The 24349-nt window shown below is 42.5% G+C and overlaps 1 protein-coding gene across 6 annotated transcripts in view; it reads right to left on the reverse strand.

Moving 5' to 3' along the window:
* Nucleotides 1–24349, reverse strand: part of MARK3 (microtubule affinity regulating kinase 3) — a 123680-nt gene that overhangs the window by 44803 nt on the left and 54528 nt on the right. For all 6 annotated transcript variants that reach the window (XM_053254326.1, XM_053254343.1, XM_053254316.1 and 3 more), the window contains 7 exons: nt 20930–21000; nt 18245–18301; nt 17212–17448; nt 16968–17087; nt 8467–8566; nt 8113–8225; nt 5416–5569 (listed from right to left, as the gene is read on the reverse strand). In XM_053254326.1, coding sequence (XP_053110301.1) covers nt 5416–5569; nt 8113–8225; nt 8467–8566; nt 16968–17087; nt 17212–17448; nt 18245–18301; nt 20930–21000 — 852 coding nt within the window. The remainder of the gene's footprint in view (nt 1–5415; nt 5570–8112; nt 8226–8466; nt 8567–16967; nt 17088–17211; nt 17449–18244; nt 18302–20929; nt 21001–24349) is intronic.

Consider the following 24349-nt stretch of genomic DNA (forward strand, 5'->3'; position numbering starts at 1 on the left):
CTGGTTTTGACCTTCAAAGCCTTGCAGGGTTTGGCACCCGTCTACCTACAGACCCGCCTCACCCATCCAGTTACATCCTGTCCAGTTAGATCTCAGATGGCCCTTTTGTCGGTCCCTGATTTCCAAGAGGTTCGGGGTGCTAGGACCCATGAAAAGGCCTTTTCGGTTGCTGCCCCACTTCTTTGGAACTCTCTTCCCCTTCAGATTCATTTAGCCCCTTCCTTACTGATTTTTAAATCTCTATTGAAGACTTTTCTTTTTCGCCAGGCTTTTGCCCTATACTTTACCTATTGTTTTTTCCTTTTTTTTGTTAGTTTAGTTTTTAATTTAGAATGTAATTTTTAAAGTTGTCTTGTTTTGCATGTTTTTGTGCACCACCCGGAGTCTTTGGAGTGGGTGGAATATTAAATGTTTCTAATAAATAAAGCTATACCAAGCTTCTTTGTTTGTTTTTAAATATCTGAAGACTTTTCACTTTCACCTGGCTTTTAGACTGTAATTTTAGAAGATGAGAAACTTCTATATTTAGTGGTATTGTAGTTTAAATCTGATTGTATATTTAATAGTTCATGCCATTTATCTTTTTAAAATGAAGCTTGACTTTTCTTCAACCACTTCATACCATTCCGGATGATCTGAAGAGACTGGATGAGCAAAAGCTGACCTTTCTCAGGTTGGGATTAAGCCTTGCAGTGCATTCAGATCAGAAGATGATCACTTTCACTAGGTCATACAAGGCAAGAAGCCTTTGTGTTGTTGTTCTGCATAACTAGTAGTCTTTGTGGAAGAGATGACAGCCCCTCAGGAGAGAGGAAATGCAAAGAAATACTGGTGCACACACAGTTCCCCAAGTTCTTTTAAACACAAGCTGACCTAATAGTGTCAAAAAGAAAACAAAAGCTACACACACACACACAGAGTAGGATGAAGAGAGAGACTTTTGTGCTTTTTCTAAGAAATCTTGCTTCTTATTAAATCTTCCTCAGACAATCATGAATGCCAGGGGAAGTACTGGCAACATAAGCACACATGATTTAACTGATCAAGGTAAGGCAATTCATTAGCCAAACCAACAGTGCTACGTGATATAAATATTAATCTTTGCTAACACAAAACAATGTTTAAAAAAACAAGGGTCTAAAGAAAACTTTTTGATTCCGCATAGTTGGGATCTACTTGTACAATTTCATTTTGGATATCCTATATCTCCAATTTTTCATTAGTTAGATTTACAAAATACGTCAAGTCCCCCTAGGCGCACATATAATGGTTTTGGTAATTTTGAGATCAGTGTAAAGTAGCATATTTGCTACTGAGATGAGATATAAGCCAAGTTTTCTTGACATAACAAGAAATTAAAATTAGCCTTTCTAACTGGCTAATATTAAACTTCTTAATGATAAGTACCTGCCATGCTAAGAGAAACTTCTATGTAAAGATAACATGTAATAGATAATAGATAATATGTAAAGATAATAAAGTGTAGATTAAAATTAGCTAGCAGAATAGGGCAAAATGAGGAAGGTTCCTTTTGTTGGAAGGAAAACTCTTCAGAAAAAATAAAGTTCCTTGCTTAGCATCACCATCAGAATCCAAGACCAGAACCTGGGAGATGGGATGGGAGTTGTGTTTTATTGGGACCCCCCAAAAGGAAGTGAGAATTAGAGAATACTAGAACTCTTCAGAGCTCTCCATTTTTTGAGAATTATTAATACAATATGTTATTGTTGTTTTAAAGTATTCAAGTTTGGTCAACAGCAGGCCTGGAAAAGCCTGAGGCATGCAATTCCCTAAAAATTTAGGAATAGGAAAAAAAAATTATCTAGTAATCAATAGTTCTAACAAGATACATGTGCAAGGCAGAAGCTTTCATAAGTCTTTCTTAGCAGGAGAAAATTCTGAAGTAAAACCAGGCATCATCTGGGTGAGCATTTGCAGTCCTCTCCCATTATGTTATTGAAGCAGCAGCCTTGGAAGCCTTTGCCTATCACCCTGCCTTGTGTATGTAGGAGGGAGATGCATATTCCAACCAGTTCTGACCCCAATGTTTCTCAGAATACATCACATGCACCGTACTTTTCGGAAGAAATGCTGTGGTGAGTAAGTTGTTTTTCGCCACCTGTGGTGTTTACGTGCAGCATTTATGTGAGAATTTAGCATTCAGCATTTACATGAGAATTTGGGTGCAAGCTGAAAAAGTGCTCCCACCGATGGGATATTTACGCGAGATTTCCGGGTGGGATTTCTGGCAGTGTTTTCGTGGGGTGGGGGATGGTGTCCAAACAGCATAAGAGCTACACTGCTAGTATCAAGCTGACAGCTGTGTTAAGAGCAGAACAGATCAGAAAGAGAGCTGTAGCCTGTGTATTTGAATTGGATGAAAACTGCAATCACAGGTGCAAATCAGAAAAAAATGACCTGGCAAGTATGCCGAAATCAAAATATGCAAGGAGAAGTGGTGTTGCAGCCTGGCCTGATTTGGAGAATAACCTTGAGTGGATTAAAGGGCAGAGAGAAAAAGGACTGCCAGTCTCTACTGTGAAAATCATCCTACAAGCAAAATTAATGGCAGAACAAATGGGAATAAACTGCCTTTAAAGGTAGCCAATCTTGGTGCTATAGATTTATGAGGTGAAAGAATGTATCTGTGCACACTAAAACGAGACAGCAGCTGCCGAAGGACTGGTGTGTGTGTGTGGGGGGGCAAATCAGTGTTTTTAAAGTTTGTTGCAAAAGCTATTGAGCGGGGAAAATATGTGCAATCAAATAATAAATATGAATGAAGCTCCACTGACGTTTGACTGTCCCCCGAATAGGACTGTGAATGAAACAGGAGAAAAAACAGTTTCCATAGCGACAACCGGAAATGAGAAGACCTCTTTCACGTGCATATTAGCCTGCGCCACAAACGGCGACAAACTAAAACCAATGCTAATTTTAAAATGGAAATCTATCCCAAAAGGTAATTTTCCTTTGGATGCTGTTATTCCTGCTAATGAGAAAGTGTGGATGTGCGAAGACATATTAGAATGACTTAATCAAATTTGGCGGAAAAGAAAAGGAGCTTTTTTCCAACCATGTGGCATTTTAAGAATGGACTCGATGCATGCACACTTATTGAATTCAGTTAAAAATGAATGCAAAAAGATATCAGCTACGCTAGATGTAATTCCTCATGGCTTGGCCAAAAGTATTGCAGCCCTTAGACTTATCCGTGAACAAGGCATTTAAATGTGAAATGTGAAAGCGTTGGGAAAACTGGATGAGGAAAGGCCTGCATACATTCACAAAGGGCAGGAAAATACACAAAGCAACCTACGGTGAGGTCCTAAAATGGATTTTGGAAGCATGGAAAGCTATTAGAACAACTTTAGTGATTTCTGCTTCCACAGAAGTTGGAATTATACAATCTGAAAATGCTGAAAGCGAAGCAGCTGACTTTTCATAAGAGGATGAAAATATTGAGGATGCAGACTATCCTGGAAAATTAGATAAGACCTTGTTAAATCTTTTTATTTCAGAGAGTGATAATTTGGACTTTGAAGGTTTTCTTTGAAGTGCAATATGAAGTTTATAATTTTTGGAATGTGATGGGGAGGGGGGGGTGGGAACCAACCAATGTTTCCTTTGAAGTGCAATATGAAATTTATAATTTTTGGAATGTGATGGGGGAGGCAACCAATGTTTCTTTTGAAGTGCAATTTGGAGTTTATAATGTGATGTGCTTAAATGAATAAAAGAAGGTTTCTTATGAAGTGTAATGGGAAATTACTTCTGAAATGTGATGTGTTAAATTTTTAAAAATTGTTCAGCTTTTTTGTCTTAATTTCCTTTTATTGTATTCATTTCCTTTCATTGTGTTAAAACTGACGAGGATATGGGTTACAATACTTAGCTGTAGTAAAATTTTAAACTTAGCTGTACGGTAGTAACATTTTAAGTGTTCAACACAATTTTAAAAAGCATGATGTCTCCCTCTGTGGCGTTTATGCAGATGCGGCGTTTCTGTAGCTTTCTGCAATTTTTTAGCCTTTTTTCCTTAGTGCAGCGTTTACACCGATGTGGCATTTCTACCAAAAGTTATGGCAAGCTATTGTCTCATTCTAGGATTTACTCGGCAAGAACATCTGAGATTACCTGAGCCCTAAACAGCTTAGGCCCTGGGTATTAAAGAGAACGTCTTCTTCGCCATAAGCCCCACCGCCTGCTAAGATCATCTGGAGAAGTTTGTCTGTGGTTGCTGCCAATTCGTCTGGCGGCTACCTGGGAATAGGGATGTGCACGGAACCGGTCCGGAGGCCATGTTGGAGGCCTCTGAACTGGTTCAGAATTGGGCCGGTCCGGTGGGGTGTGTGTGTGTGTCGCTTTAAGGGCAGTGGGCGGTAGTCCTTATCCCTCCCGCCGCTTTCCCCCCTCCAGCGCTCCACTTTGGAGCAAAGTTTTTGGGGCAGCAGCTTTCCTCCCTGCCGCCCCTGCCCCTGTCGTTGCCTGGAAAAGCGGAAGTTACTTCCGCGCATGCGCCCATTGCGGTGCTCGCGTGTCTGCTGCCGTGCACACATGCCGCACACGTCACGTGCGCACGCAACGACGGGGGCAGGGGCGGCAGGGAGGAACGCTGCCGCCCCAAAAACTTTGCTCCAAAGTGGAACGCCGGAGGGGGGAAAACGGTGGGAGGGGTAAGTACTACCCCCCCGCCCTTAAAGCGAGACACCCCCGGGTGCCGGACCGTGCCTCCATGGTTCCGTGCACATCCCTACCTGGGAAGGAGCCTTCTCCGTTGCTGCTCCTGGGCTTTGGAATGCACACCCTGTTGAAATAAGAGCCTCCCCATCTCTGGCAACTTTTAAAAAGGCACTGAAGACACATTTATTCACCCAGGTTTTTAATTAGATTTATAGTTTTAAAATTTTTAATACTGGATTTTAAATGTTTTAAATGATTTTAATTGTAAACCGCCCAGAAACAAAAGTTTTGGGCGGTATATAAATATTTTAAATAAAATAAATAAATAAAATTAAAAAATTATGGATGGGTTCAGAGAATGGCTAGGAAATCTGGTTCCTGGGGAATGAATGAATGATATATTAGCCAAACCCGCCAAAGACTGGTTCTTAGGACTTCTTGAATAAACTCCACCTAGCTGTAACCTACATTTGAAGTTGGGTGGAAAATATTGGGCAGAAGGCTCACAAACTGGACTCTGGTGGGTTTGAAAGACATGCCTGTCAGAAGTGTACACTCCCAGGAAAAAAGAATTCCACCTAACTGCCCCAACCATTGATTAGGACATGTAAACTCAATCTTCAACCACTATTTTCTTCTACTTTTAGAGGCTGAGATTAAAAAATATAGCCACACTGCTAACTTCCTGCAACATAGGTTCTGAGGCAATGAGAAGGAGAAAGGGACACTCACCATGGTCACTGTACCGTCTCTGCTTCTGGCTGGAAGATATACTTCTTTGCACTTTATGGTGTGGAGATTGTCCAGTGCTGTTGTTGAGATCACTACTTGGCCTGACTTTAGCAAGTGAAAGGTTGCTGCTGGAGCTTGAGTCACTGGCATCCAGCTAAACATAAGTTTGCAGACAGGATACAAATTAGAATATCCAGAACAGAGGCTCTGAGTGTAGAAAGGTTAATAATGGAAGATTGGTCTAATACTTCTTGAACGTCCAGAGGGCAAAGCACAATGATGAACAGTTTCTATTATTTAACATTTCAGTGATAGAAATGACACTCTTTTGTACTATGGAACTCAATGGGAAGCTTAGTGTGCAGAGAAAATTATGCACTGCATGAAGTGAAAGAGAAAGATTGGAGCACAGCAGAATCAATATTGAGAATATAAAGCCGCTTGCCAGATTCTTTCAGACTCCTTTACAACATGAAGCAACTGGTCATTCCCAGTCCTTGAAGTCTGAGGTAGGCTCGCAATTGTAACATTTCACATGAGCTTTGCAAACTTTTCACTTAGACTGCCCCAGGATAAATTTGCAGCTTTAAAAGAATCTTAAGAAACCCAGATGGGAAATTCCTCTCCTTAAAACCCTGAAGTGAGGATGCAGTCAGGGTTGGCTAGTACTACTACCACCATTATTTATATACTGCTTTTCAACACCACTGTTGAAAAAGCACTGGGATATACAGATCACAGTTACTCAGCTGAAAGCTTCTCTTTATACTAGCTGGCCCTGTGCAGAGCATCTGCGCACTCGGACTTTATTGCTTTCCCTACAGTCCAGCCACAGCCCCTGCTTTATTGATCAGTGTCAGCTACCCTACTCTCACCCACCCCCTGCCCTCCCATACTTGTAGCCACCCCCCCATCTCCCCTCTCACAGCCACCCTACTCTTAGCCACCCCTCTCCTCCACTCACACCCACCCCACTCCTCCCCACCACCTTCAGCCACCCCTCCCCCCACTCCCAGCCACTCCTCTCCTGCCCACCACCACTTGCAGCCACCCCCTCTACTCTCCCACTCCCAGCCACCCCTCCTCCCCACCACCACTTTCAGCAACCCTAATTGCTGCCACCCCTACTCCCCCACTTCCACTCACAGCCACCCCTCCACTCCCCCACTCTCTCAGGCTCACGCAACCAGCACTCACTCCCTCAGCTCCAACCACTGGCTTCTGACACCCTGCTGTGTCTCCTCACGAGGAGGATGGCCAAGCCGGGGCAGGGAGTACTGAGGGCCATCCGTGCAGACTGGATGAGAAGCCTCGGCTTGGCCGTCCTCCTTGCGAGGAGACTCGGTGAAGCGTCAAGAGGCCAGCGGTTGGAGCTGAGTGAGTGAGTGATGCCGCTTATCTTTCTTCGTCCCTCCTGCTCCTTCTTGGCAGGAGCTGCCCCTCCATCCACTCCTCAGCCTCCCGCTCCATGCTCTCCCTCAGCCTCTACCCCTCCCTCTCCCCGAGTGCTGTCAGAACTCTCACAGGATGTGCCATGTACCACAGGATTTGTTACATATGTCCTAAGGCTTTAAAATATAATGAAGATGCCTAGAGTGAGTGATTTTTTTCCAGATTACTGGCTCACTGAGAAAACAAAGATAAAGAGCCTTAAAATATGGGGTTTCAATACAAATTTGCTCTAATCAGGAGCAAATCAAAGCATGCAGTGTTGCAAAAGCAATAAAAAGGAGGATATATTTCTCTAACTTGATCATTAGGAGGATGTTCTAAACAGCAGGTGCAATGATTTGTCAGAGTACTTCACCCTGTAGAATATTCACTACAGCATAAAATCCTGCAAGCCCTGCACACTATTCATTTACATGATGTGTGGCCAATTCCAATGAGCTGTAGTAATATAAATGTGCCATTATTGAGCATGTGTCATTTCTCTTGCACAAGTTTACAAGCAGTGTTAACTAAGATGTTGTTTATTTTAATGGTTACCCTGAGGCAACCAACTCACTCCAATCCTAGGCAAGCAAGAGGTCAAACTGAGAAGGCTTGAAATAATCACAGATGCTTTCCTAACACTGTCCATTATTTTAGGATAGTTGAGCTATACAAGGTTTGGGCTGCTTTGGATTTTGCTAATCAAGATAAAGCTGGAAGGGGGGAAATTACCAGACTCATTGCCTTTGCCTGTCTGATAGCTAAAGCATGCAGACCACACTCACAATCCTAAGGTATCAGCAGGGAAGGGAACAGTGGCGAGGCTACAACACTGCTGAAGCTAAGAATTTGTGGATCTGATCAGTCCTCTTAGATGGCAGCCGACAGGAAGCCCCATGTAACAGCAAGATACAAGTACAATACACCCCATATTCAGTGGGTGGCTCTTGTAGCTCCCTCTCTCCACGTACAGGTCACTGATTGGGAGATCCCATATTTATATCACAAGAAGTTCAAGACTCTCCTACTCACATCAAGTATAGAGGTGAGTGAGAAGTTCTTGTCCAATTAGATCTTAGGAACTCCTGAACACAGATTATAAACCTGGAGCTATTAAAGACAGCCCAGTGGTAAATTGAAGAACTTTTACAGAAGAACAGTTAAAAAATGATTATACATGCTGCACTGTGATTAGAGGCAATACGGTTGCAAGCATCCTGAATATTTCAATTCAAGGCAACAACATTTAATGTTAGCACACACCTCTGATGATTTCCTCCCCAGTAGCAAATATGTAGCAGTTATTTCATCATATTTCATTTTACTAAGGGATTCCTGTATTTCTTCTTGAGAATATCCCATTCCAACCATAATGTCTGAAATATGAAAGTTTGATTACAATTATGTTATATACTTACTAATATATAGTTCATAGGAATACAGCATAATTGTTTAATAATAGAACTTAACATCTTGCTATGAAAAACAATGTTTTGGCTAAGACTCATCTCCAGTCTATATTAATTTGAACATTAAAGCAAGCAATAAAACTTCACACCACAATGCACACAAATAGGCACTAGAAAGTATGTCCTGCCAGTGTTTTCCAGTACTTGCCTATTCTCTTCTGGTCCGAGATGTCTAACTCTGGTTCAACAAAAGGTTTAAGTTCGTCATCCTCATGCCCTGCATTGATCCATCTGTCCTTCATAATTTGCTGCAAGGACAGGATTTGTATTAGCACAACAGTAACAAAAATACTAGTAAAGGTCAGGTCTTATTTTAAGCTGAGTAACTGAAAGCAAGTAAACATGTCTTGCACAAAGGACTTTCCATTTTCTCCTGTACTTGCTCTTCCCTTCACCACAGAAACAAATATATATAGCACATTTGAAATCTATGCCAATAATACTTTTCTCCCAGATTTGTACTCCTAAGCTTCAAATTGTCAGGAGTATTATAGCACAAGGGGGAGATTTTAAATTCTAGTAGTGGAAAGATTGTTCATAGCAAAAAAAAAAAAATACCCTGAGAACCAATTCAGGTTAGAGTAGGAACACAGGAAGCTGCCATCTACTGAATCAGACTATTGGTCCATTGAGCTTAGTATTGTCTAGTGTGACTGGCAGCAGCTTTCCAGGGCTTCAGGCAGGAGTCCTTCCCAACTCTACCTGGAGATGTCAGAGACTGAATCTGGAACTTTCCGCATGCTGATCAGATGCTCTACCTCTGAGCTATGAAGCACCATGACCCCATGAGCCAGCTCTTCTCCTGCAGACCATGTGGCCACCCACCAGCCACCTGTTAGGGGAGGAAAGGCAGTGTCTGGTACCCCAGAGCCCCAAAGATGGGCTGATTTGGTCCAGCGCAGTCTGCCCACCCATTGCTTAGCCTTAGATCAACCAAGGAGGAGGGGCCTGCTGCTGTGGTCAGATAGGCATGGGGGGGCAGGCGGGCGGGGAGTGATATCTCCTCAAAGGAAGGAGCAGTCTGGGCCATTTAAACAGCTTTTGCCTTCTCCTCAAGGATGGGGTTGAGGCTTGCCAGTTGCCTTATCTCAGAAGGTGAGGGCACATAGGAGCAGCTAGAACCTTTGTCTGCCCAGCAGACGTAAGGAAAAGGGAGTGGGGAGGCGTGTCAGTGTAAGCTCTCTCCCATCCTGCTACCTAGAGCTAAGGGAACGACAGGTTGCTTACCTGTAACTTGGGTTCTTCTAGTGGTCATCTGTGCTCTTGCATGAATGGGTGCAAAGCCAATTCGTGTAAAGCACAGAGACCACGTCGAAGAAGAAGGAGTTAGCTTAAGAACATAAGAACAGCCCTGCTGGATCAGGCCCAAGGCCCATCTAGTCCAGCATCCTGTTTACCACAGTGGCCCACCAGATGCTTCTGGAAGCCACAGACAGGAGTTGAGGGCATGCCCTCTCTCTTGCCATTACTCCCCTGCAACTAGTACTCAGAGGCATCCTGCCTTTGAGGGTGGAAGTGGCCCACAGCCCTCCGACTAGTAGCCATTGATAGACCTCTCCTCCATGAAGTCATCCAAACCCCTCTTAAAGCCATCCAGGTTGTTGGCTGTCACCACATCCTGTGGCAGAGAGTTCCACAAGTGGATCACGCGTTGTGTGAAAAAGTACTTCCGTTTGTTGGTCCTAGACCTCCTGGCAATCAATTTCATGGAGTGACCCCTGGTTCTAGTGTTGCGTGAGAGGGAAAAGAATTTCTCTCTCTCCACTTTCTCCACACCATGCATGATTTTATAGACCTCTATCATGTCTCCCCGCAGTCGTCTTTTTTCTAAACTAAAAAGCCCCAGGTGTTGTAGTCTTGCCTCAGAAGAAAGGTGCTCTAGGCCCCTGATCATCTTAGTTGCCCTCTTCTGTACCTTCTCCAGTTCAACAATGTCCTTTTTAAGATGTGGTGACCAGAATTGTACGCAGTACTCCAAATGTGGTCACACCATAGTTTTGTATAAGGGCATTAGAATGTTAGCCGTTTTATTTTCAATCCCCTTCCTAATGATCCCTAGCATGGAATTGGCTTTTTTTCTCAGCTGCCACACATTGAGTCGACACTTTCAACGAGCTGTCCACCACGACCCCAAGATCCCTCTCCTGGTCCGTCACTGACAGTTCGGATCCCATCAGCATATACTTGAAGATGGGGCTTTTCGTCCCAATGTGCATCACTTTACACTTGCTAACATTGAACTGTATTTGCCATTTTGTCGCCCACTCCCCCAGTTTGGAGAGATCCTTTTGGAGCTGCTCACAATCCGTTTGGGATTTCACTATCCGGAAGAGTTTGGTATCATCTGCATATTTGGCCACATCGCTGCTTACCCCTGCTTCTAGATCATTTATGAATAAATTAAAAAGCACCGGTCCCAGTACAGATTCCTGGGGGACCCCACTTCTTACTTCCCTCCATTGTGAAAACTCTCCATTTATACCTACCCTCTGTTTCCTGTCTTTCAACCAGTTAGCAATCCACACATGTACCTGTCCCCTTATCCCATGACTGCTAGGTTTCCTCAGGAGTCTTTGATGAGGAACTTTGTCAAAAGCTTTTTGGAAGTCCAGACTATGACTATGTCAACTGGATCACCTTGATCCACACACTTGTTGACACTCTCAAAGAAGTCCAAAAGATTGGTGAGGCAAGATTTACCTTTGCGGAAGCCATGCTGGCTCACTCCCAGCAGGGCCTGTTCTAGGTGCTTTACAATTTTATCCTTGAGGATGTTTTCCATCAATTTGCCTGGAACGGACGTTAGGCTAATCGGCCTGTAATTTCCCAGATTGCCCCTGGATCCCTTCTTGAAAATCGGTGTTACATTTGCTACTCTCCAGTCCTCTAGTACAGAGCCCGATTCCAGGGATAAGTTAAATATTTTAGCAAGGAGGTCGGCAATTTCACATTTGAGTTCTCTGAGGACTCTTGGATGGATGCCATCCGGCCCTGGTGATTTGTTAGCTTTCAGTTTTTCCAGACAGCTTAGAACATCATCCCTTGTCACTTCTATCTGACTCAGCTCTCTAGCCTCCATCCCTAAAAAGCCTGGTTCAGGAACAGGTATATGCTCAGTATCCTCTGCCGTGAAGACAGATGCGAAGAACTCATTCATCTTCTCTGCAACCTCCATATCCTCCTTAATAATCCCTTTCACTCCCTCATTGTCTAATGGTCCAACTGCCTCCCTGGCAGGTTTCCTGCTTCTGATGTACTTAAAGAAGTTTTTGTTATTCCCCTTGATACTTTTGGCTAAATGTTCCTCAAACTCTCTTTTTGCCTCCCTTATTGTCACCTTGCATTTCTTTTGCCAGAGTTTGTGTTCCTTTCTGTTTTCTTCGTTTGGACAGGCCTTCCAATTGTGGAAGGAAGTCTTCTTCCCTTTTATGGCTTCCTTGACAGTACCCGTTAGCCATGCTGGCATCCTCCTGGACTTAGTGGTACCTTTCCTCCTTTTGGGTATACAATCTAACTGGGCTTCTAGTATTGTGGTTTTGAGTAAACTCCGTGCACTCTGGAGCGAAGTGACTCTCCTGATTTCCCCCCTCAGCTTTCTTTTCACCATACTCCTCATTCTGGAGAAGTTTCCTCTTCTGAAATTCAAAATGTCTGTGTTAGACATCCTTGGTGATTCTCTCCCCGCATGTATGCTGAATTTGATGGCACTGTGGTCACTGTTCCCTAAAGGGTCGATGACACTGACATCACGCACCAGGTCCTGGGTGTCACTCAGAACTAGATCCAAGGTCGCCTTCTGTCTGGTTGGTTAGATGATCAACTGTTCTAGGGCACAGTCATTTAGCGTATCTAGAAATCTGACCTCTTTGTCCTGACTCAAATGTGAATTTACCCAGTCTATGTGTGGGTAATTGAAATCACCCATAATTACAGCCCTGCCTCTCCTTGACGCCTCCCTGATTTCCTCCTGCAACTCCCAGTCACTGTCAGCATTATGATCCGGAGGGCGATAGCACGTCCCCAGTAGCACGTTTCCTTTCCGGCCTTGTATAGTCACCCACAGGGTTTCAGTGGAGGACTCCAGTCCACCTAGGTTTTCTAGCTTGTTAGATTCTATCCCTTCTTTAACATACAGTGCTACCCCTCCTCCAAGGCGCCCCTCCCTGTCATTTCTATAGAGTTTATACCCAGGGATAACAGTGTCCCACCGGTTCTCACTGTTCCACCATGTTTCTGTTATGCCCACTATATCTATTTCTGCGTTAGCAACCAAGCACTCCAGCCCACCCATCTTGGCTCGGAGGCTTCTGGCATTGGCATATAAGCACCTATACACTGAATCTCTCCCCTAATATATGCTGTTCTTTTGACTCTTTGACCTGCTGACACAGGTTCCCGTCTGCTCTTTATGCGGTTCTGCTCTGTCCCCTTCTGTTTTATTTGAATTCTTTGCAGCCTCACACTTTAAAGGATGGCTTTTGCCAAACGGGATACTGCCCAGCTCCCATCGGCTGTTCCCCAGGTGTCATTTTAAAAGCTGCTCTGCAACCTTTTTGATTTTAAGCGCCAGCAGTCTGGTTCCATCTTGGTTCAAGTGCAGCCCGTCCCTTTTGTACAGGCCTTGCTTGCCCCAAAATGTGTCCCAGTGCCTAACAAAACTAAACCCCTCCTCCCAGCACCAGCGTCTCATCCACGCATTGAAACTCCTCAGCTCTGCCTGTCTCACTGTACTTGCACGTGGAACAGGTAGCATTTCTGAGAATGCTACCTTGGGGGTCCTGGACTTCAAAATGCTACCTATGCTCTGTTCAGGGTCAGCTAGTTTCTATATAAATCCCTTGGTGTCCCACCTGAATAAACCAGATACTCACTCACCCAAATTGGCAAATAAACATCTGCCGATCCTGCTTTATACAGATTATATGGTCCTGTTAGTGCTGAGGCAGGTGCTTGCCTCACTGAGTTTACATTGTGTTGAAGCAGCGCTGGAAGTAAACTACTGCAAAACAAAGGTGCTGGTCTTTGCTAAACGACCTAAGACCTACTCATGGTCTATGAATGGCCATGCAACTGAACAAGTTGGAACCTTTAAATATCTGGGAGTCGTATTCGACTCCGCAGGAGGACAAAGAGTGCACCTTAACAACGTGACGCAAAATACCCAGCAATAGGCCAATGCTATTCGGTCTTTTTATTTCACCAGGGGAGCTCTCTTCATTCCGGCTGCCATAAAGCTTTTCACAGCTAAAGTTTGCCCGCAGCTCTTGTATGGTGCCCAACTCGGCCCCTACAAGAATTTTACCCCTCTGAAGTAGTCCAAACCAAATTTTTAAGAGCAATATTTCAAGTGCCATGCTGGGTTTCCAATACAGCTCTCAGATATGAGGCTGGGGTTTTTAGATTAGAAATAAGACTCTGGCTGAGTACGTTTGTATTTTGGTTGAAGTTGTTATTTTCCCAAGTGGGCTTGGCTTCCCTAACTTTTATAGATAGTTACACTTTGAGATGGAAGTTGATCTTAAGACAGAAGCTACAATCTTAGGGCCTTTCCCAGAAGGAGCTTATTAGGATGGGGTATGATCAAGCAATACGGGTCACCAAACAACATGTATTTGATATGGAAATGCAAGAAGAGTTAGCCAAGCTGCCTAGAGGGATTTATATAGGTAATCAGTTTTCAACTGTAAAACCTGCTGAATACCTAATCAACCTAACAGCAGCAAAATTTAGAAGAGCTGTGATACTTGCTCGGCTAAATGAACTTCCCACTGCAGTTTTAGAGGGGAAGTTTAAGATATTACCATACTCAGCCCACTTATGTCCTTGTGGTTCGGGAGTTATAGAAACAACTGCACATGTAGAACTCTTTTGTACATTTTACAAGGATATTTGAATTATATTTTATTTCTTCTTTTTAAATGGAATTTCCTGGCCACACCGATGAGTTTGATTTAGATTATTTGTTGTCAAATTTTAGAGACGCGGTGTCTTGGAATGTGGCCAAGTTCTGCTATGTAGTTTGTAAAATTTGCAAAGAACTCACCATCTGATTACTGTTGGTAGCTGTTGTCTGTTTATTACTGCTGGTCAATGACCGAAATAAAAAGATCTATCTATCTTGTCCTTCCAATCCACACATGAACCTGTCCCCTTATCCCATGACTGCTTTTGAGTTTACTCAAAAGCCTTTGGTGGGGAAATCTGTCAAAAGCTTTTTGGAAGTCCAAGTATACTATGTCAACCGGATCACCTTTATCCACATGCTTGACACTCTCAAAGAAATCCAAAAGGTTAGTGAGGCAAGACCTGCTCTTGTAGAAGCCATGCTGGTTCTCCTTCAACAAGGCCTGTTCTTCTATGTGTTTAACAAATTTGTCCTTATGTATGCTTTCCACCAATTTACCCGGCACAGAAGTTAAGCTAACCAGCCTGTAATTTTCCAGATTCAGCCCCTCCCCTCCCCACCCCCCCATCCCCTTTCTGAAAATATAACTTATAATATAACTTTCAGAGTTACATTAGCTACTTTCCAGTCCTCTGGTTGCAGAGCCTGATTGTAGCAACAAGTTACATATTTTTTCACATTTGAGTTCCTTCAGAACTCTTGGGTGGATGCCATCTGGCCCTGGAGATTTGTTAATTTGTAGTTTTTCAAGACAGTTTAGAACATCCTCTCCCATCACCTCAAACTGGCCCAGTTCTTCAGCCTGCAAGCCTGAGAAGCTCATGTCTGGAGTGGGTATATGGTCAGTATCCTCCACCGTGAAGACAGATGATGCAAAGAACTTATTCAGCTTCTCTGCATTCTCCTTATCCTTAATAATCCCTTTCATGTCCTCATCAATCTAAGGGTCCAGCCTGGCAGGTTTTCTGCTTATTTAAAGTTTTTATCCCCTTTGACATTTCTAGCTATATGCTCCTCAAATTCTATTTGTGCATCCCTTATGTCTCCTTGCATTTCTTTTGCCAGAGTTTATGTTCCTTTATTTGGGCAGGACTTCCACTTTCTGAAGGAATTCTTCTTCCCTTTTATAGCTTCCCTGACTCCACTTGTTAGCCATGCTGACATCCTCCTGAACTTGGTGATACCTTTCCTTCTTCTTGGTATACATTCCAACTGAGTTTCTATTATTGACGTTTTAAATAAGCTCCAGGCCTTCTGGGATGATGTGACCCTCCTGACTTTCCCTTTCAGCTTCCTTTTTACCAGTCCCCTCATTTTTGAGAAGTTTCCTCTTCTGAAGTCCAACACATCTTCCTTGGCAATGCTCCACTCGCATACAAGCTGAATTGGATCACACTATGGTCACTATTCCCCAATGATTCTACAACTCTGACATCTCACACCAGGTGCTAGGCATCACTTAGGATTAACTCCAAGGACGCCTTCTCTCTGGTTGGTTCCACGAGCCACTGTTCTTAGGCACAATCATTTAGCATATCTAGAAATCTGGCTTCTCTGTCAATACCCACACATGCTCTGTCAATATCACATGCTAAACTTCAAAAGTAATCAGGCCATGCCTCTAAATGAAACAATCATATCTTCATAGCAACCTAGTTTTAAAAGACTGGCTTCTATTCAACTACAAGTTAATATTTTAAATGTTTCAAAAAGGAAGAAATGCAACATAAAACCCCAGAAAGAGGTTTGGAGCCAAAGCCTGAAACTCCTGTTCATAAAGGGTGTACTGACAAGAAGAAAATCACCATGATTTGCAGATATCAGATATGCCTAATGCAGAGAGCTACTTGGCTTAAATAATTAACACAAAGAACACCCTCTAGGTGGAGCACAATACTTTCATAACATGCATGGCAATCTCAAGCACCAAGAGGAGAGACTAGAAGATGCTACAACAGGCATTTCTATTAGCTGAATGATAGTATGATTTTTGTTTAGTACAACACAATCTGATATTTGTACTAACAACCCAACAGTTACTAGGAGGTAGCTTTTGTGTGGGTTCGAGGGAGTGACTGTATGACTATTGCAGGGAAGGCTTTGTTTGCCTGGATACTCCTCAACAAAATGGCATCATTTTGCTGCTAAGCCCTTAACGGCTTAGGTCCAGGCTATTTAAGAGAGCACCTCCTTTGTCATAAACCCTGCCATCTGTTACAATTTTCTGGAGAGGTCCGGTTACAGATGCCACCAGCATATTTGGTGGCGACCCATGACTGGGCTTTCTCTGTGGCTGCCCCAGGGCTTTGGAATATGCTCCCTACTGAAATAAGAGCATCTCCTTCTCTGTTTGTTTTCAGGAAGAACCTCAAGACTATTTTTGCAGGCTTTTAATTAGAATTATTTAAATAATTTCAAAACCTTGTTTTAATATCTATTTTATTCTATTGTCATGTATTTTAATTTGTAACTTTTAAGTATTTTAAATTTTGTATACCGCCTAGAGATGTACATATCAGGCAGTACAGAAATATGATAAACGAATGAATGAATCTCCAATATGCAGTTGCTGCCTGCTGAGGCAAAAGAACTGGGGAGGTCCAGGGTAACCACTTGTTCGTAAGCAGCATAATATTAGCTAAAACCATATATATTCCATCACATTGGATGTTTGAGTACATTTCAAAATTCAGATCTTGTATTACTTGTAATGAAAGGGAAAATATGAACAGATCTACCATTACCTCAAGAGTGCCTCTTTTAGTTGGATTTAGCACCAAGAAACGCTTTAGCAGGTTTTCACAGTCTGTTGACATGTAGAAAGGAATCCTGTATTTCCCTCTTAGCACTCTCTCTCTCAGTTCCTTAAATTAAATCAAATCAAGTAGAAAGTTAAAAAGACTTGTGGCTGTATAGCAAGTATTGCAGTTGAAAAACATTCTAAGTACTCTCCACCTCCACCCCTTTAAGCGTAAATTAGGTGTGCACCTTTAAGTTCTGTCCATCAAAAGGCAGCGATCCGCTGACAAGTGTGTAAAGAATAACACCTAAACTCCAAACATCTACTTCAGGTCCATCGTACTTCTTGCCTTGGAAGAGTTCTGGAGCAGCATATGGGGGGCTGCCACAAAATGTGTCCAGTTTATTTCCAACCGTAAACTCATTACTAAAACCAAAGTCAGCTATTTTAATGTTCATGTCCGCATCTAGCAATAGATTTTCGGCCTAGGGGGAAAAGAATGTGTAACACAATGTCAGACCTTTTCCTCCAGAAGACAACAGTGCCTCTATTTGATAATCTCCAAGTTCTAGTTTATGCAATTAACAGAAGTGATATAGGCATACCCTGCTTAGCGAAGGGGACAATTCATGCTCGCTACCACAAGACCAACTCTCCTCCCCAAAAGAGGCTAAACTGGTGGGGGGGGAGAGAGACAAGAGAATGCGAGGGGCATGGAAAGCAATTTGGGCAGGGAGCCCAAGAGAAGAGGCAGCTCTAAGAATGGGGAAGGGTACAACAGTAGCTGCCGCTGCCGTCTAATTCCATAAAATGGGCTTTATCTCTGGGACTGCTTCTTCTCTTTGGGGAAGAGCAGTTGATCCCAGAGACAGGTAGACAATTCTCCTTCCCCATCACTCAAAGAAAAACCAAAATGAGAAATGACTACTGGACACCATCTCCACAAGATCTTTTTGTACCAGCTTCTCAAATGATATCTGAAGCTTTAACATGCCTAACTGAAGATAATATGAAAGGTATTTCAAGGGTCCCTCCCTCAATAAAGTAAATTAAGTTACAAACATACATTGATATAAATCAGGGCTGCTCAACTTCGGCCCTCCTGCAGAAGTTGGCCTTCAACTCCCATAATCCCTGGCTATTGGCCACTGTGGCTGGGGATTATGGGAGTTGTAGTCCAAAACAGCTGGGGGACTAAGTTGAGCAGGCCTGATATAAATCCAGAAAGAATACCCTATATGGACAAAACACACATATACATTTGGGGGGTTTATTCCTTACCTTGAGATCTCTGTGAACAATATGCTTTTGATGGCAATACTGCACTGCAGATACTATCTGGATAGAAAACAGGCTCAATTATATTAAGTGAAATAAATCAAATAGATTTGCAAGGATACATTTTAGTAGCAGTTAATATGAGGAAGCAATTAAGAAGTCAGTATAATACCCATTATATGGAACAAAATTACCAAAAGCCCCAAGCCTAAATACACTTAATTGTGGGTAAGTCTCATTGAAATCAATAAGAATTATTAAAATAAGTGCATTTAGAGTGAGAGTCAAAGTGACAATTGAAGGCAAACCTTAGGCTACTGTTACCCTTCAAGAAGATTGTTATGGTTTCTCTTTATGATAAACAAGATTAACAATCAGTCAGACAACAGGTGCCAAGAAAGACAATCTCATTAATGCTGCTTATGTGTGTTCCCTAAGATTTCCCCTACTTTTTATATTTTCTGGGTAAATTATTTTGAATTGGGGTGAAGGTGGTGCAAATTTAGTTTTCCCGACTGCTTAAATCACAAGACTGAGCAGTAGTCCAAATCAGGTTTCAGATTATGGGTTAAAGGGGATCCCCGATTAGTATCAACTAGGATTGCTATTGATGCCGACATAGTTGTTAACCATGGTGAGCACTGGTGGTACAAATCTGTGCTCAGAAGGAGTGTCTGATCCCATGGCCTACTTCTGCAGTCAGGAATGTTATGGCCGCACTAGATCAAAAAATCAATTAATATGCCAGATTTTCTATAGTGGAATATGGGTTACAAGATGAACCATTTTAAGGTCTAACAGTAGCAAATGCTATATCTCCCAATTATTGTTTTTCAGTTCTATTTCCTCTTTGAAGAATTTTGTTAATGTTTTGCACCAACTTCATGAAGTACGTATTACCCCAAAATCAACACATTTCAATCCCTCCTACACGCCACTCACATTTTAAACTACTTGTATGGATTGTACTAGACTGGGTAAACAGAAGTGCAGGGCTTTATTTGAGTCAGCGATCAGTCCTGGCAACTATCAATTTCCAACACAATGCCACTAACTATATCCAGCACCTCTAACATTATGCAGAACAAAAGGATTAGTTTCTCCAAGATCTCAGCAAGGCTGAAACCTGTTTTAAGAAACGACAAGTGATATCCAGGGAGGGCCTCACTTATCAATTTCACGAGAACTGCCAACCACCTCACTCATGAATTCTATTTCTAGCTGGGAGCAAGCTTCCCCTTCCCCTGATTTCGATTTTTTGAGGTGTTTTTTTTTTTTAAGTTACTTTCCCTGCACACTTTCATAGCCTTTGCTGCAGATTCGCCTACAATCTGAAACAGGAGGCAGACAAGATAAAGAGAAAGGAGACTTGCAATCCAAAAGAGGAGGAACTCAGACCAAGGACAAGCTGTTCCGCTGCCAATATTTTCTTTCTTTGAGCTGTTCCCAACTCATGAGTCTTCATTACATTGCAGCCTTATTTAAGAAATAATGGCTCAGTTCAGATACGTAGCTCCAAACCATGGTTTAGTGCTACATGAACAAAGTTTTATGCTCTCTCTCTCCCTTTTTTCATTCACGGAGACTGAATTAGTTATTTCCTCTTTACCACCAACCATAGTTTATTGTTACACTGGAACCAAGTAAGGTTTGCACTGGCCTTTCAAATCAGGACTGCACACTGAAGTTTGAAGCTAGTTTGCAATAGCCATTTGGAGGATGAGCCATAGTTTGCTGGTTCAGATGCAGTAAAACAGGTTGCTTACCTGTAACTGATGATCTGGTAGAGGGACTTCGCGCCTCAGCCACACATTAAATAGCACGCTGCAGCATGGGGGCATGGCCTGGGCGCTTCGACAAGCTCAGGCATAGCTACTGCATGGCTCCTGTGCAGGCGCAGAACCCATTCTTATGGACACTGATGGATCTCAATACAGATGCAAGCTACAGTTTGTGCTAAGTTTGTGCAGTAAGTAACTAACTGAATTGGACTACATGAGGAGTGTGGGAACCCAATGATTTGCTCATGTAATGGTAAACCATGGTTTGGTGATCCAGCCCATCATTTCTTCTGAAACCCTTTGTGCTCAATATTGTCCTCTATGTGACTAACATAGATCAAGGTTACAGGGGCTCTGAACTCTGAAAAGCCTGCATAAGATTCTGTTCCAGAAGTATACTTCAGACTAAAGTTGAGGGCCTCCCTCTTATACATATACACATTGGACTACACAGGAACCAGTTCCTAATCTCACACAGCAACAGCCTGTTGAATGGGCCAGTTCTATGGATATTTTCTCCCTCTCACAGCATTATTTTTATTATTTATTTAGTACATTTGTATACCTCGCCATACAAAAAGTTCCTGGGTGATTCACAATATAAAACCATTAAAATATTAACATAATTAAAAGAATTTAAATACAATAAAACCCTAAAAACTGAAGCATTACCCATTCTCTAGAGCAGGGCTTCTCAACGTGTGGGTCCCCAGATGTTATTGGACTTCAGCTCCCATAATCCCCAGCCCCAGTGGCCTTTGGTTGGGAATTATGGGAGTTGAAGTCTAATTACATCTGGGGACCCACAGGTTGAGAAGCCCTGCTCTAGAGGAACAGAAGCAACTGGTTGGGAAAAATCTTGATAAACCTAGAAGTTTAGAAGTCTAGTATTGTAGGCCATACATACCTGTCTAAATTTAGCTCTTGCCTCCTTTTCCTTCATTCTTCCATGTGCAACTAGATAGTCAAATACCTCCCCTGCAAATAAGACACAAACAAAATGAAACAGATTCACTCAAATGTTTCAAGTAGCAGCTAGTTTACTTCATACAGCAATAAGAGAATTTAATATCACTAACATATTTTATGACAAGAACCATACAAAAGGTATGGGAACTTTAACAGTTAGTTTGGTGAGAATAATAATCATCACCATCACCATCACCACCACCATCATCATAATTCGATTATTAGGCTGGATTAAAAGGCTGGATTCCGATCACCCAAACCACCGTGGTTTGCTGAATTGTGAAACATGAGCCTACGTGCTCTCAATACAGTTGTCCCTTGCCAACTGCGAGGGCTCTGTTCCTAGAAACCCCCACGGTTGGCAAATTTGCAGTTGGCAAGGCATAGGATTACATTGTAAACAGGGGATTAGGGGAATTGTGAGTGCCAAAGTGCCTAAAATCCACCCCCCAAAAAGGTTAAAAATCCACCCTCACCCCCGGAAAAGATCCCCTGACCCACAGAACAGATATCCTGACCCCCATAAATGCCCCCAAACCCTCAAAATAACCCCCTGATCCCCGTAAATGACCCCTGACTCTCGGATTGACCCCCAACATTTTTAAAAATTAAATGGCGCCAACCACGAATACTCAAATCATGGTTGGCAAGGGGGTTGGCAGTTTGCCAGTTGTGAATACTCAAATATGTGATTGGCAAACCCGTGGTTGGCGAGGGACAACTGTACTTACATGGTTCAGGCTAGGATACAAAAATAACAGTTTGTTAAACCATAGCTCCACAAGTTATCTGAAACAGCAGCTTAAAAGAAGATTTACATCCAGGATACAAAGGATAAAATCCTGGTTATATATTCTGGCTTCTATACCACAGTTAAACCAGGTTCAAACTGTGGTTTCATAAACCAGGATTCCTTTGCACACACAGACATGGAGGAAAGGGTGGTGGGAAGACATGCAAGCTCAGTGTTCAATTAATCATAACAGAATAAGATGTAATTTGACATAACTACATCTTATAACATTATTCAGTAATAATTCTATGTATTATATCAAAACAATTTTAATGATCAGGTTAAGGCAATGTTAAATTGCATTCCTATAAAGTGTTTTTCTGGAAGTTCTAACAATTTCTAAAAGGAGCATCACAGAAACATGAATTGCTTGAACACTGACCAAGCCAATAATGGTTTGAAACAAATAGTTTTAAAGATCACTTCATTACTAGATGAACACTGGACAGAATCCAAACTAAGTTAGTCATGACTATGTCCCATTGAAATTAATGGGACTTAGTCACAACTAATGAGCCTAATTGATTTCAACAGTGTTTAGTCAGGACTCATTTCAGATGCTATCATAGTCACTAAAATTTAAAACTGTCATTATGTGGATAGAGTAGCACATTAAAAGCCTCAATAAAAGTTATTTTCTAACAGAAACTGCCATTTGACATGGAGTGCTACCCACTGCAGCGTGATCTGCAGAAACATATTTAAATATTTGGGTGGGGGAGGCACTATTCTCTCACAAGCCTTTTAAAGTTTCATGTTGGATCTGTGACAGGCAAACAACTGGCACACAATACCAAAATTCCTAAGGCTTCAGTCAATCTAACAAGTCATAGGAGCCAATTAAGAATGCACGCAGAGGACTACAATCACCATACTGCAGGAATTAAGTGATTCACTCAAAGACAGACACTCAAGACAGCAAATTCTCAACAAATGCAGTCAGTGATATTAGTAGTTGTCAGACAAATCAGTATGCATCCTTTGGGCTTGTCTTTCACAGTCACCAAATGAAAATTTTATATTTCTTGCAGTGGTGATGTGGAATGGGAATTAGATACACACAGGAGTGCTAACAAACATACCTGCTTGCATATGTACACCCCCCATAGTTCAAACAGAATATATACCACTGTGTTAGCACTGAAATCAATGCATATTATGGAGGGGTGCAAGTCAAAAACAGTGTAAAGGTGGTGAGAAAACAAGAATCCCAATGCCACATACTGAGTCAGACCATTGGTCTATCTAGCTCAGTATTGTCTTCACAGACTGGCAGCAACTTCTCCAAGGTTGCAGGCAGGAATTTCTCCAAGCCCTATCTTGGAGAAGCCAGGGAGGGAACTTGAAACCTTCTGCTCTTCCCAGAGCGGCTCCATCCCGAGGGGAATATCTTACAGTGCTCACACATCAAGTCTCCCATTCAAATGCAACCAGGACAGACCCTGCTTAGCTAAGGGGACAAGTTATGCTTGTTACCACAAGACCAGTTCTCCTCTCCTCAAAGAAAGGCTATCAGAACTAGGCTTCTAGATGAGCCATAGAGGTGTAATTTGGCACAAACCAACCCATATAAGCACTGGGGAAGGTGAGCCCTTATACAGATTTAGCTAAAGTGTCCAATACCTATAGTAGCCTTTAGGTTAGGCACTAGATGGCACTAGGGCAGAGCTGCACAACTTCAGCCCTCCAGCTCTTGGCCTGCAATAGGGCCACCCTCTTTAGCCCACAACTCCATCAGAGGGCAGCAGTGTACCTAACTATGCCATTCACTACATGATTCCTCTCCAGTGCCAAAACCAGTCAAAATTTGTCTCAACAATTGGGGAGTTTGCAGGAAAGGTTAAGAATTCTGGGACTCCTTACAAATCTAGCAGCCAACCTTCTTTGAACGAACCAACACAGAAATGTTGCAAGAAATTTTTACTTCTCACATTTTGGAGACGAAAAGCAAGAGTAGCTCAATTTCAGGCCTGCGTAAGTTGTGGTCCACTGATAGTGCACCAGCTGCAGTCTCATGTTCTTTACTGCTGGCCCAAGACCATAAAAAACAGTGTGGTTGTGACCTTGAAGCCACAACGTATTACTAATGGCAGCTTAGCTCAGGAAGTCACACACTCTGTAGGTCTGCCCTGTGCTCTCAACCCCTCTAAGCTTTTGAAATCGCTTTCTGATGGTTTTGAGAGAGAATGTCTACTGCTACTTTGAACTAGAACACACACACACACACACACACACACACACACACACACACGGAAAATAAAAGGAAATGATTACTACCTATGGATACAAGATGCTGGACATACAAGCAGCTTACCATCTGCTCAACTGTTCCAAGTTAATTAGCTGCCACTATCACCACCTAGAATTTATAAGCACTTTTAATCTAATAAGTGCATTATAATTCTCATTGTATTTTAATGCCCCATGAAGTAGAGATCTAAATTATTTGCCTCCCCACTTTATGTAACAATGAAATAAATGCTGGGGGGGGGGGAAGAGGATTGTGACCCATATGTCCATAATAAATAATTTAAACTATTAGTGTATAGTCCAGTTGCATGTATG

Source organism: Hemicordylus capensis, chromosome 1 (genome assembly GCF_027244095.1).
Source record: "Hemicordylus capensis ecotype Gifberg chromosome 1, rHemCap1.1.pri, whole genome shotgun sequence".
In the NCBI taxonomy this organism is placed as follows: Eukaryota; Metazoa; Chordata; class Lepidosauria; order Squamata; family Cordylidae; genus Hemicordylus; species Hemicordylus capensis.